General features: G+C 41.7%; 1 protein-coding gene across 9 annotated transcripts in view; it reads left to right on the top strand.

Moving 5' to 3' along the window:
• RBM47 (RNA binding motif protein 47) overlaps nucleotides 1-4,211 on the top strand; it is a 175,833-nt gene extending 171,622 nt beyond the window's left edge. For all 9 annotated transcript variants that reach the window (XM_055588349.1, XM_055588357.1, XM_055588348.1 and 6 more), the window contains one exon: nucleotides 1,414-4,211. In XM_055588349.1, coding sequence (XP_055444324.1) covers nucleotides 1,414-1,653 — 240 coding nt within the window. In that variant the 3' untranslated portion in view covers nucleotides 1,654-4,211. The remainder of the gene's footprint in view (nucleotides 1-1,413) is intronic.
• The last annotated feature ends 7,865 nt before the right edge of the window (nucleotides 4,212-12,076 follow it).

Genomic DNA, 12,076 nt, shown 5'->3' with positions numbered 1-12,076 from the left:
TCTTCTCTAAGCTTCCACAGCAACTGTATATTTAGTGGTGTCATATCTTAGGTTGGCGATGGCTGAAGCAAATGCATTTGTTGAAGATCCTGTATGATCACAGTCTTTTTAGGTCACAGCTTAAGATGCTGGCCCTTGGGAGAGCTGTGTACTTTGTTCCATAAAGTCATATACTGTGCTTCTCTCCATTCTTGATACACCATGTTCCTTCAGTTAGGTATGAGTTGAGACAGCTGGCATGTATTTTAGGGAAAATACTTACTCATAATTACAGTGAGCTCAACTGAGTAAAGGGTAGACCTCAACTCCCATCTCTAGCTCGCTCTGGTACATAGGCTGATTGAGTAGAATGGTGGGCAGAAAATTCCAGAGTATTTGAACTTTCCCTAAACACTGCAGTTCTGTCATGGTCACCAGTTGAATTTGAATGTGCCTTGAGGATGCAACTCCACTTCAGTGGCTCCTATCTCAGTCCCTTACGATTATTGCTTGTCTGTCCGTCTGCCCTGAGAATGGAAACTTTTGTTTCTCTGTCATTCCCTCACCCCTGGGAGTTGAATGAATGAATGGGGTTGTTGAATGAATGGATAGGTGGTTGTTGTTCTGTTGCTCAATAATGTCCAACTCTTTGCAACCCCATGGGCTGCAGCATACCAGGCTTCCCTATTCTTTACCATCTCCCTGAATTTGCTAAAACTCATACCCATTGAGTCAATGATGCCATCCAACCATCTCATCCTCTGTCGCCCCTTCTCCTCCTGCCCTCAATCTTTCCCAGCATCAGGGTCTTTTCCAGTGAGTTGGCTTTTCACATCAGGGAGGCTATAAGTGTTGGAGCTTCCACTTCAGCATCAGTCCTTCCAGTGACTATTCAAGGCTGATTTCCTTTACGATTGGCTGGTTTGATCTTGTTATCCAAGGGACTCTAAAGAGTTTTCTCCAGCACCAGTTTGAAAGCATCAATTCTTCAATGCTCAGCCTTCTTTATAGTCCAGCACTCACATCCATACATGACTACTGGAAAAACCAAAGCTGTGACTATACAGACCTTTGTTGGCCAAGTCTCTGCTTTTTAATATGCTGTCTAGGTTTGCCATAGCTTTTCTTCCAAGGAGCAAGCATCTTTTAACTTCTTGGCTGCAGTCACCATCTGCAGTGATTTTGGAGCCCAAGAAAATAAAGTCTCTCACTGTTTGCATTGTTTCTCCATCTATTTGCCATGAAGTGATAGGACCTGATGCCATGATCTTAGTTTTCTGAATGTTGAGTTTTAAGCCAGTTTTTTCACTCCTCTTTCACTTTCATCAAGAGGCTCTTCAGTTCCTCTTTGCTTTCTGCCATTAGGGTGGTGTCCTCCGCCTATCTGGTTAGATACCTACAGGTGATCAATAAGGATGCTCTCTCTCCCCTCAGGGCCGCCCAATAACTCCAGTGTACACGGTGGCTCCAAATGTTCAGAGAATTCCCACTGCCGGGATCTACGGAGCCAGTTACGTGCCATTTGCTGCTCCAGCCACAGCTACGATCGCCACACTACAGAAGAATGCAGCGGCCGCCGCTGCCGTGTACGGCGGATACGCAGGCTACATACCTCAGGCCTTCCCCGCCGCTGCTATCCAGGTGCCCATCCACGACGTGTACCAGACCTACTGAGACCCGCCGCCGCCACTGAAGGAACACTTTACTATTTATGAAGAAAGACCGTGTTCGGTTAGCACACACGAAACCTGAACGCGAAGAATGTTATCAAATACCATACTGGAATATTTTATATTACATGAAGTTTTCACTAGTTTTTTAAGACTGTTTTCAATTTAGCAGACCTGTGTTCATACATTTCTAAGAGACTTGCAATGGTTTGTGCCTTAAACACCATCTCTTAAAAATTTGTATGTGGTAGTACATTTGTATAGAGGTTTTTGTTTTTGTATTTTTAGGGATATATTTTCAGTTATGAAGGTTATTTTCTTAACTTCTGCACTCCAGAGATTTCTATTTTGTAGTACCTTCAATAATATATCAAGTATATATTAAAAAAGCACACTTGAGCAGCTAGGGAACTATTTTGAAAAATATATTCAATATTTAAAGATACAAACAATAGTGCTTTAAAAATACTACAGAAAACATTATTTTAAAAGTTATACTGGAAAGTGCAATTATAAAATGAGTGAAACCTCTATTTCTGCTGGAATTAAGGGTTGACGGGTGTTAACCATGTGTTATTCATGATGGTTCTGTTCTTTAAACGCTCGACCTCTCCTTAAGCCAATATTGAAAAGACTTGTCACACTTCTGAGTCCAAACACTGGAAGGCGCTGTCACCTGCTGCCCTCGTCCCGGGCCCCTACTCATTGTCCATGTGCCTTTGCTCTTAGATGTGTCCCCTCCGCCGCCCACCGCTACCCTCCACTCACCCTCCACCCCCCCCCCCCACCTTCCCCAGACCCACCTTCATATTTGGCAAGTCAAGGACAAATTAATTACTCTGACAGAGAACATTGATGGCTTTTATACTTCTTTTTGTTAGGGTTTTTTGTTTTGTATGGGTTTTTGTTTAGGGAGGGTTGTGGTTTGGTTGGGGAGCTATTTTCAATAGCAGAGTATGTGTAAGCACAAGATTTTAATAGTTTGCATAAGGCATCTTTGCATAGCTATTTAATTGTCCAATATGAAACCTTCACTCCTTTCTTAATGCTTTTATTATATTTGTTTTGAAGTCTAAGTTTGTAGAGACAGAGAATGTTATTATAGACAAGACCCCAAAGGCTCTTGTTAGCAGACGGTTATGGTTCTAGTTGCCTTATCATGTTTCATGCACAATGTCTGTGGTTGTCAGGGGTGTTGGAAATATGTTTATTGAACAGGGCCTCCCTCTGTTGTTGCTGTGCATGTGGCAAGTGAACTGAATTGGGGCGTGCACAGCCAGGAGGAGGAGGAGAGACCTGTAGGAGTAAAAGATAGTTTGTAAATATCTCCTAATGCTCATTTTTAGTTGTTTTATGTTGCAGAAATTCATGGTATATAGTTGAATGCAAAACAAAACCGTTTTATTTCAATGTTATTAAACAGTTTTGTTTTATTAGGAAGTAAATGTATTGTTGCAGTGTTTTGTGCCTGTTTAAAGGCTTTTGTTTAGCAGAGTGAATGTAAAATACAGTAAAATGTTAAGATTGTCATCTACGTTATGAAATACATCAACTTGGAATTTTTTTTTTTAAGGTTCTAACAAGGAAGTGAGGTGTGCAATAGATGGCAAGGACATAGTTGTGTTTTTACGTCATATTAGAGATTCCATCAAATGTTTCCACTCACTGAATTTTGCTGATGGCTGAATTCTTATTGTGGATTAATAATAGGATCATGCCCTTAGCAGATGTTTTAGTTCTGTTTTACATTTTAAATTAAGAGATTCCCAGATGCTCTCTTTTCCCTCATCTTAGGGTGGGATGAATTTTTTATATATAAGCAATATTTATTTAACTATTCTATAAGATTATTGAGTGCCTGCAAAGGCCTTTAAACATTCCTAGCCTTCCTTTCCATCATTGTTAAATGACAGAAAGTAATTGTGCAATGTTTTCTGATGATGTACCCAGCGAGCTGCATCCAAACCCAAATCCGTTGTAATGAGTAATCCAACAAAATGCAGTTTGCATTCAGCCCCCATCCCTTGACTTTGTATGAAAGAAGTGCTCTCTTACTCTCCTTCCAGTGAAGGGTTAATTAGCACAGAGGTTCACTGGATGAGACTGACCCAGGGATCTTACTGTATTTTACATGTGCCTGTAAGTTATTTGCAAAAATGGAAAAAAAAAAAAAAAAAGAAAACAATGGTGTCTTAACATGGCAACTACCAAACTACCTTAAAATAAATGTTGGTGACATAGCCAGTTAAGTGTCAGTGAGCCTCCCACCTACCTATGGTCTGCCTGTTCCTGTTGTTTCAAAACCATTTCACATATATACACTACTGAGGTAAGTTTGTAACTTGAAATGTGAACTTTTTTTTAGGGTTAAGAACAAAGTATAAAAATGTTTAAAAAAAAAAAAGCTTTCGAGTTCTCTGTTTTCAAACGTGCTGGCAGTTTAGTTGTTATCTTTAGTTGCTTTGTATTTGAAAAGCTGTTAAGTTTATTTAGATCTTGCTTCATTTACAGTACATTCTTAGGATGTATGCAGTAAATAAAACTTTCTTCAAGCAATTTCAATACCTTATTTTAAATTGTGTTTTCTTTATACACTTTTTTTTCCTCCCCTAACAAAATTAGAAAAAAATCCTATAGCATAGAAGGAATTGACTGTTTCTGGCTGGAGAAAATCATATCTTTGATTTGGAATTAGTAATGAAGTTGAGGTACATAGTAAAAATTGTGAATTATCAGTGTTTTCAGCCTTGGGTCCAGGTGGTAGAAAGTTGAGCATTCAACTACTACTTAGCGTTTGGATTAGAGTAGGATGTGGCAAAGCCTGTCACTCTTCTCAGTGCTGAAGTTTGTTTATGATCCCAAGGGCTTTACACTTAGCTATCTACATGGACTCAGTTGATGTGACACTGAGTTGTTCGATGGGCTCATGAAAGTACTGGTGTGACCTGTATGTTGGTCACCGCACTGGAAACCAAAGTCTTCCGTTTCACCTTTTTTGACAGCACGCAGCAAGATTAGCAAGACACTGCCTTTTTCTCTATACATCATCACTAACTTCAGGTGGGATCCATCAGCAAAGCCAATTAACAATTCAAGGGAAAGTGGTAGCTTGTCAGTGGAATTACCTCTAAAAACTGTCCCACGCAGCTTTGCCATTGATTAAGAATTTTACCTAGTTAGTCTTGAGTAGCATGGGTTATGGGCCTTCCCAACCCACAATTCTTGGCATTCTAACTTCCTGCTTCCTCTTAAAAGGGTAAAGTCTTTTTCACAGACAGGAAAGGCCAGAGAACTTCCCAAAGTGAGAGAGCAACGAGATTTGCTGATAACCATCTAGTTCTAGAAGATGAGCACAGATGCCCTTTTAAGTTGCAGAATCAGAGTTTGATTGCTCTTGTCAGAAAATGAATTAAAAGAATTAATCTTACAGAATATTTCTTACACCTCTACTAAATGCCCTGCTTTGTTCTAGGTGCTGTGGTGAGTACAGCATGAACAAAACCAACAAAACTTTGTACACATAGAGCTTACATTAAAGTGGGAGAACACAGACCCAATAAGCACGTAAACAGTGTGTTGGGTGGGGTTAAATGCTATGATTGTGTGATTCATTAGGCTCTAAGGCTGTTTGGTTTCCATCACCTCGGGACCTCACAAGCACTTAGTGAAGTAGGCAGAACAGATATGTGACTGGCCAGGGTCCCACAGCTGGTAGGAACCAGGGCAGAAATTCAGACTACAAGTCTCAGCACGCTGACCCTGGAAATAGATTTAGTAGTACCAACAGCCTGCTACACAGCCTACAAAAAGAAAAGCTTTTCTCCAAAAGTAGTTTCTGTTGACTTTTAATGTGTTTTCACATGCAGCCTCTTTCCTCGGGGATAGGAACTGAAGGTAGAATGGCCGAAATGCCTACGTTCAGCTCGGAAGACATAGCACTAGGTGAGCTGCTAAAACTGTCTGGTAGGTGGAAGGAATTCAACTTACGATGCTGTGTCAAGGATTATGGATGGGACTAAAAAACTACTGTAAAGTCAACTATACCCTTCTGATTCTAAACTAGACTAGATCCCCAATTTTTAAATTCCAAAAATATCTGTCAAGACAACATGCATAAGCACTTATTTAGGTGGAAGAAAAAACAGCTAGAACACAAAAGTTCTAATTTTTCTTTCCTAATGAAGGATAACCTGTGAACAGTCCCAACATTGTACTGGGTGCTGTGACATGGCATGCCCCATGCTGAGTGGATTTTGTCAACTATAATTGACCTTACTGGCTTACCAGACCCTGTTTTAAGGGCATTAGGGTACTTGACTATTTTAAAGAGATGTATATAGTATATTACATGTTATCTTTATTATAAAGTGTTCTGGGAAGAGTTGAGTTTTAAAAAAAAAAAACACACACATGAAATGTGACATTTCGGCATGGCTGTTTTGAAAAAAATCACATTTGACACAACGACCCTAAAGAAAAAAAAAAGCATCTTCAACTTTAAAAAATAAATTAGTGGTAGGATAACACAGTTGTACTCATTTTATCCTTGTCCTGCCACTTCCTTGACACACTCCTCCTCTCTGACCATTCAAGGTCAAGGGCATGATTAGGCTTAAACACAGAATGAGACTTAGGAGACATGTTTTGCTTCAGTTCCAAGTTCTAGGCTATCAGATTAGACATGGCCTTCCTTCTCCTTCCCCTCATTAGTCTTCCCTGTCTAGGTGCCTGGTGTCCCTCAGTGATTGCCCAAACCCTTGGCAAGCGCTGTGGCCTGGTGAAACAGGCTGGGCTTGCAGTCCGGATGCCTAGAGAGTGAACCCCCAGCTTTGCTATTTACCAGCCGTGTGACCTTGGAAAAGACACCTTGCCTCTCTGAGCACCAGTTTCTTAATTGGTAAAAGAGATGATACCCTCATAAGGTTACTGTGAAAATCAGCTAGGTTAATGAATCTTTAAAATGCCTGGATAAATAAATTTTTAAATAAGCTGGGTACATCATAGACAAGAAAGTTATTTCCTTTCTCTTCCTCTTTATAAACTGTAGTGTGAATGCATTCCACTGTCTTAACTGCATTAAGCCTTTCCATTTTACACCTTCCTATGCTTTTGTTCACTTATTTATTCAGTAAACGTTTGTCGAGTGTCAGCTCTCTACCAGAACTGGATGATGCACTGGAGAGACGATTATCAACAAAATCAACCCCCCTCTGCCCTCCAGAAGCTCCCAGGCATGATAAGACAGTGATGAAAAGGCTATGAAATGGGAGGGGGCATCCACCCTGGCCTGGGCAAGGGGTTAAGAAGACTTTGGAGAGGAAGTGGCATCTAAGCAAAGAACAACAGGATGAGTTGAGGGGGAGGAGGGAGGGCAGATGAGCAGGAAGAAGAGGAAACAGGAAATGCCCAGGCCCAGAAGAAAAAGCAAGTACCTGAACAACATTCAGTGTGGCAGCCTCAAAAAAGAGGAGAAAGGGTGTGGGGACAACCTTTGTCCCCACGAATGCTAAACGTGGTTGATAGGCCCGTGTTAACTCTGGAAGGAAGAGATTTGGCCCGGATAACAAGGAAGTAGGAAGAACCCTAAATCATTCCAATTTAGGACTTTGAGTTTCTTTTAGAAAATGGTGGCAACTGCCTTATCTAAACTGAAGGGCTGAAGGATTGTCTAGCGATCAATAGCGTGATGCATCTGAGCGCTCCCCCTAGTGGCTAACTGCCTCTCTTCGGCCTTCCTGGCACCAGGTGATGCCCACCTACGCTGAGTTTTTCCATGGGACTTTGTAGGGCCCGCTGAGGCTCTGAGAGTTCTCACCCCTTCTTTCTTTAGAGGCAGGTTCCACCCTCTGGGACCTTCCATCCTTCCTGTCTGGAGTCACATAGCAGCTGCAAGGATTGGCCAAACTCCCCACTCTCTTGGGAAGCCCTACAGGAATGCAGCCTTCTTGGGAAAGGTGATGGAGGCCCATAGTCCTGCAGATCAATGTGAGGATGGAGGAAAGTCCTAAGTAAAATTTCCTAAAGACACACTGACTTCCTCAGCAGGGTTATATATCCTTGTGACTCCATTCCACACAATTATACTCACAATCAAAAACACCACCAAACCTTTCATTTGCAAGAAATATGACCTTTTCTAAGCTAATTTTTAGCCACCCTTCTTTCTTGGCTTGTCCTACTTTGTTTGTCAAAAATCTTCATTAATGATTAACCAACCATGAGGCTTAAATAGGCCTTAGTCATTCTGAGGCAGCTGAGACAAGTTGCTGAAGCCCAGTTGTTTCTGAGATGACCTTGCTGGGGGCGCTGGGTCAAGACATTTTGAGCTCATGGTGTCATGATAGCATTGGGCCTTGCCAGTTCCCTCTGCTGGGACTCTTCCTCTCCTTTTTCAGAATTTGTATTCTAAGAAGTGGTGGCACCAGAGAACAGTATTTCTATCAGCTTCACCAGCTTCACACCCACCCCAATTCAAATATGCCCATTTGACATTTTCTCAATCATACAAAATGATATGCAAACTCAGCTTCCCAAAAGGCACCTTCTCTCCTCTTTCCAAATAAGATGCTGTCATAAGAGGAGAAATTCTGGAAGTGTAACTATTTCTAAATGTGCTCTAACATCTATAGAAGGAAGCATTCTGAGCATGAGGTAATAGCAAAAATAACCTATTTTGCATAATTTCCCAACCCCTAAGTACAAATACCTAATTAAACCATTGAGTGCCCAGTCAAGGCCTGCTCTCTGTACTTCTTTTTATTGTTTGTCAATTTCCTTGTGTTTGTGTGCATGCCTGCTCAGTCACTTCAGTTGAGTCCAACTCTTTGTGACCATCTGGACTGTAGCCTTCCAGGCTCCGCTGTCCATGGAATTCTCCAGGCAAGAATACTGGAGTGGGTTTCCATTTCCTATACCAGGGGATCTTCCAGACCCAGGGATTGGACCCTCATTACCTGTGTCCCCTGCATTGCGGACAGATTCTTTTCCCCTGGGGACTTCCCTAGTCGCTCAGATGGTAAAGAAACTGCCTGCAATGCAGGAGACCCAGGGTCAATCCCAGGGTCTGGAAGATCCCCTGGAGAAGGAAATGGCGACCCACTCCAGTATTCTTGCCTGGAGAATCCCATGGACAGAGGAGCTGGTGACTACAGTCCATGAGGTCACAAAGAGTCAGACACAACTGAGTGACTAACACTTTCACTTTCTTTACCACTGAGCCACTGGGGAAGCCCTTCCTTGTGTTTGGGAATAATGTTAAAGCTTCGACAGTGATCACTGAGCAGGAGATCAAAATAATGGCTGATAGTAACTTATGATATGTCAAGTAGTTTACATGGATTTTAAAAAACTTTATTAAAAAATAATACAAATGCAGAATTATGCAAATATCATATACAGCATGATGAGTTCTCACAAACTGAGCACATCCATGTAACCAGCATCCAGATGAAAAATATGACCAGCATGACAGAAGCTTCCCTATGGCCCTTTCCAGTCACACTCCTCCTCATAGAGAAGTCACCACTTTGACTTCTCACAGTATAGATTAGTTTTGCATAGGTTATTTTTCCATACTTGAGATAGCTGCTAGTATTACCCCATTTTACAGATAAATACCAAGGATGCAAAGAGAGGTTCGATAACTTCACCAAGATTGCATGCGTGAGTGCTCAGTTGTTCAGTTGTGTCCAAGTCTTTGTGACCCCATGGACTGTAGCACACCAGGCTCCTCTGTCCATGAGTTTATCCTGGCAATAAAACTGGTTACTCCAGTGGATTGCCATTTCCTATTCCAGGGCATCTTCCCAACCCAGGGACTGAACCCACATCTCCAGCAGCTCCTGCATTGGCAGGCAAGTTCTTTACCACTAAGCAACCTGGAAAGCCCGACCCCACAAGACCTCATAGCTGGTAACTAATAGAGTTGGAATTTGAACATGGATTGTCTAACTCTGACCTGGGGATGGGGTGGGGAAGTATAATTATAATTCACTCATTTTGTGAGGACCTAAAGTCATTGGTTTCTTCTAGAAGTTATACTGGTCTCCTCACAGAGTCACTTGACCACGAAGGTCATTGGAAAAAAGAGATGAAAAATCAGCCCGTATGGCAGAACATGGAGTACAAAACCTGGAGTTTCCAGGACCTGAAGGATTACCTTCCCAAGTCCATTTTTCCCTGGGGGCTTCCAAATCTCTTGCCCATGGACATTCCCATTATCAAACTTCCCTCTCAGTAAGGGAAGTAATGAACTAATTCACACTGAGGTGAGTAATGCATTTTCACCAAGGACAGATCCCTTGTTCAATAAACTGAAGAACAAAGTTCTAATTTTGGAATGTAAGGCCTTACCTAGTTAAATAAAGATATTAACTTCAAGGGTTAAGAGGTTCTCCGCTTGCTCATGACATGGTGGCAGGCATGTCACCACGAAAGCAGCCCAATCTAGGGAGCTTGGGCTACGAATTCTGAGTTGCTAGGGGCCAAAGGTGCCAAAGAATGTTCAACTACTGGACGATTGCACGCATTTCACATACTAGTAAGATAATGCTCAAAATCCTTCAAGCTAGACTTCAGCAGTATGTGACCTGAAAACTTCCAGGTATACAAGCTGGGTTTAGAAAAGGCAGAGGAACCAGAGGTCAAACTGTCAACATTTGTTGGATTATAGAGAAATCAAGGGAATTCCAGAAAATGTCTACTTCTTCTTCACTGACTACTCAAAAGCCTTTGACTATGTTGCTGCTGCTATGTCGCTTCAGTCGTGTCCGACTCTGTGCGGCCCCATAGACAGCAGCCCACCAGGCTCCGTTGTCCCTGGGATTCTCCAGGCAAGAACACCGGAGTGGGTTGCCATTTCCTTCTCCAATGTATGAGAGTGAAAAGTGAAAGTGAAGTCTCTCAGTCGTGTCTGACTCTTAGCGACCCCGTGGACTGTAGCCTACCAGGCTCCTCCATCCATGGGATTTTCCAGGCAAGAGTACTGGAGTGGGGTGCCATTGCCTTCTCCATTTGACTGTGTGGGTCACAACAAATATGGAAAATTCTTAAAAGGATGGAAATACCAAACCATCTTACCTGTCTCCTGAGAAACCTACATGTGGGTTAAGAAGGAACACTTAGAACCTTACATGGAAGAATGGACTGATTCAAAATTGGGAAATGAGTAAGACAGGGCTATATATTGTCACCCTGTTTATTTAACTTATATGCAGAGTACATATAAGTACTGATACCGCTCTAATGGCAGAAAATGAAGAGGAACTAAAGAGCCTCTTGAGGGTAAAAGAGGAGATTGAAAAAACTGGCTTAAAACTCAACATTCAAAAAAACTAAGATGATGGCATTCAGTCCCATCACTTCATGGCAAGTAGATGGGGAAAAAGTAGAAGTGGCAGATTTTATATTCTTAGGCTCCAATCACTCTAGACAGTGACTGCAGCCACAAAATTAAAAGACACTTGCTCCTTGAAAGAAAATCTATGACAAACCTAGACAGCATATTAAAAAGCAAAGATATCACTTTGCCAACAAATATCTGAATAGTCAACGCTATGATTTTTCCAGTAATGATGTATGGATATGAGAGTTGAATCATAAAGAAGGCAGAGCACCAAAGAACTGTGGTGTTGAAGAAGACTCCTGAGAGTCCCTTGGACAGCAAGGAGATAAAAGCAGTTAATCCAAAAGGAAATCAACCCTGAATATTCATTGGAAGGACTGATGCTGAAGCTGAAGCTCCAATATTTTGATCACCTGATGCAAAGAGCTGACTCATTGGAAAAGATCCTGATTCTGGGAAAGATTGAGGGCAGGAGGAAAAGAGAGTGACAGAGGATGAGATGGTTGGATGGCATCACTGACTCAATGGACGTGAGTTTGAGCAAACTCTGGAAGATTGAAGGACAGGGAAGCCAGGCGTGCTACAGTTCACGGGATTGCAAAGAGTGGGACATGACTTAGTGACTGAACAACAACAGGGACCAAATAATTAGACTCCTGGAGAATTCACTGAACAAGGCTAAGAGCAGTGTCCTATGTATGAGAGGAACTGAATAAAATTCCAGAAAGCCACTCTAGTTAAGGAACTTCCTTTACCCTAAAACACTCCTCGTAATTTTAGCTTATTTTTGAATAGCATTCACTGTCCACAGAAGAATTTCTTCAGCCACATGTCACCTAAGCCTTATGAGAATCTGTAAAATAGTTACAGATGACATTCTTCTTTCTCTCCTCCCCGTCATTCAACCATTTGTTTATTAAGAAATGTTTTTGAGCATCTACTGTGCCAGACTTTGTGGTAGAACCTAAAAGCACAATGGTGAGCATTATCTCCATTTTATCAAGGAAGAAATTGAGGCTTAAAGAGGATAAATAACTTTCCCAAGATCATATCAATACTCTAAATTAAATAACGTGGTGCAAGT

Source organism: Bubalus kerabau, chromosome 7 (assembly GCF_029407905.1).
Source record: "Bubalus kerabau isolate K-KA32 ecotype Philippines breed swamp buffalo chromosome 7, PCC_UOA_SB_1v2, whole genome shotgun sequence".
In the NCBI taxonomy this organism is placed as follows: Eukaryota; Metazoa; Chordata; class Mammalia; order Artiodactyla; family Bovidae; genus Bubalus; species Bubalus kerabau.
The sequence above is the reverse complement of the archived record's forward strand: the minus strand, read 5'-3'. Positions and strand labels throughout refer to the sequence as shown.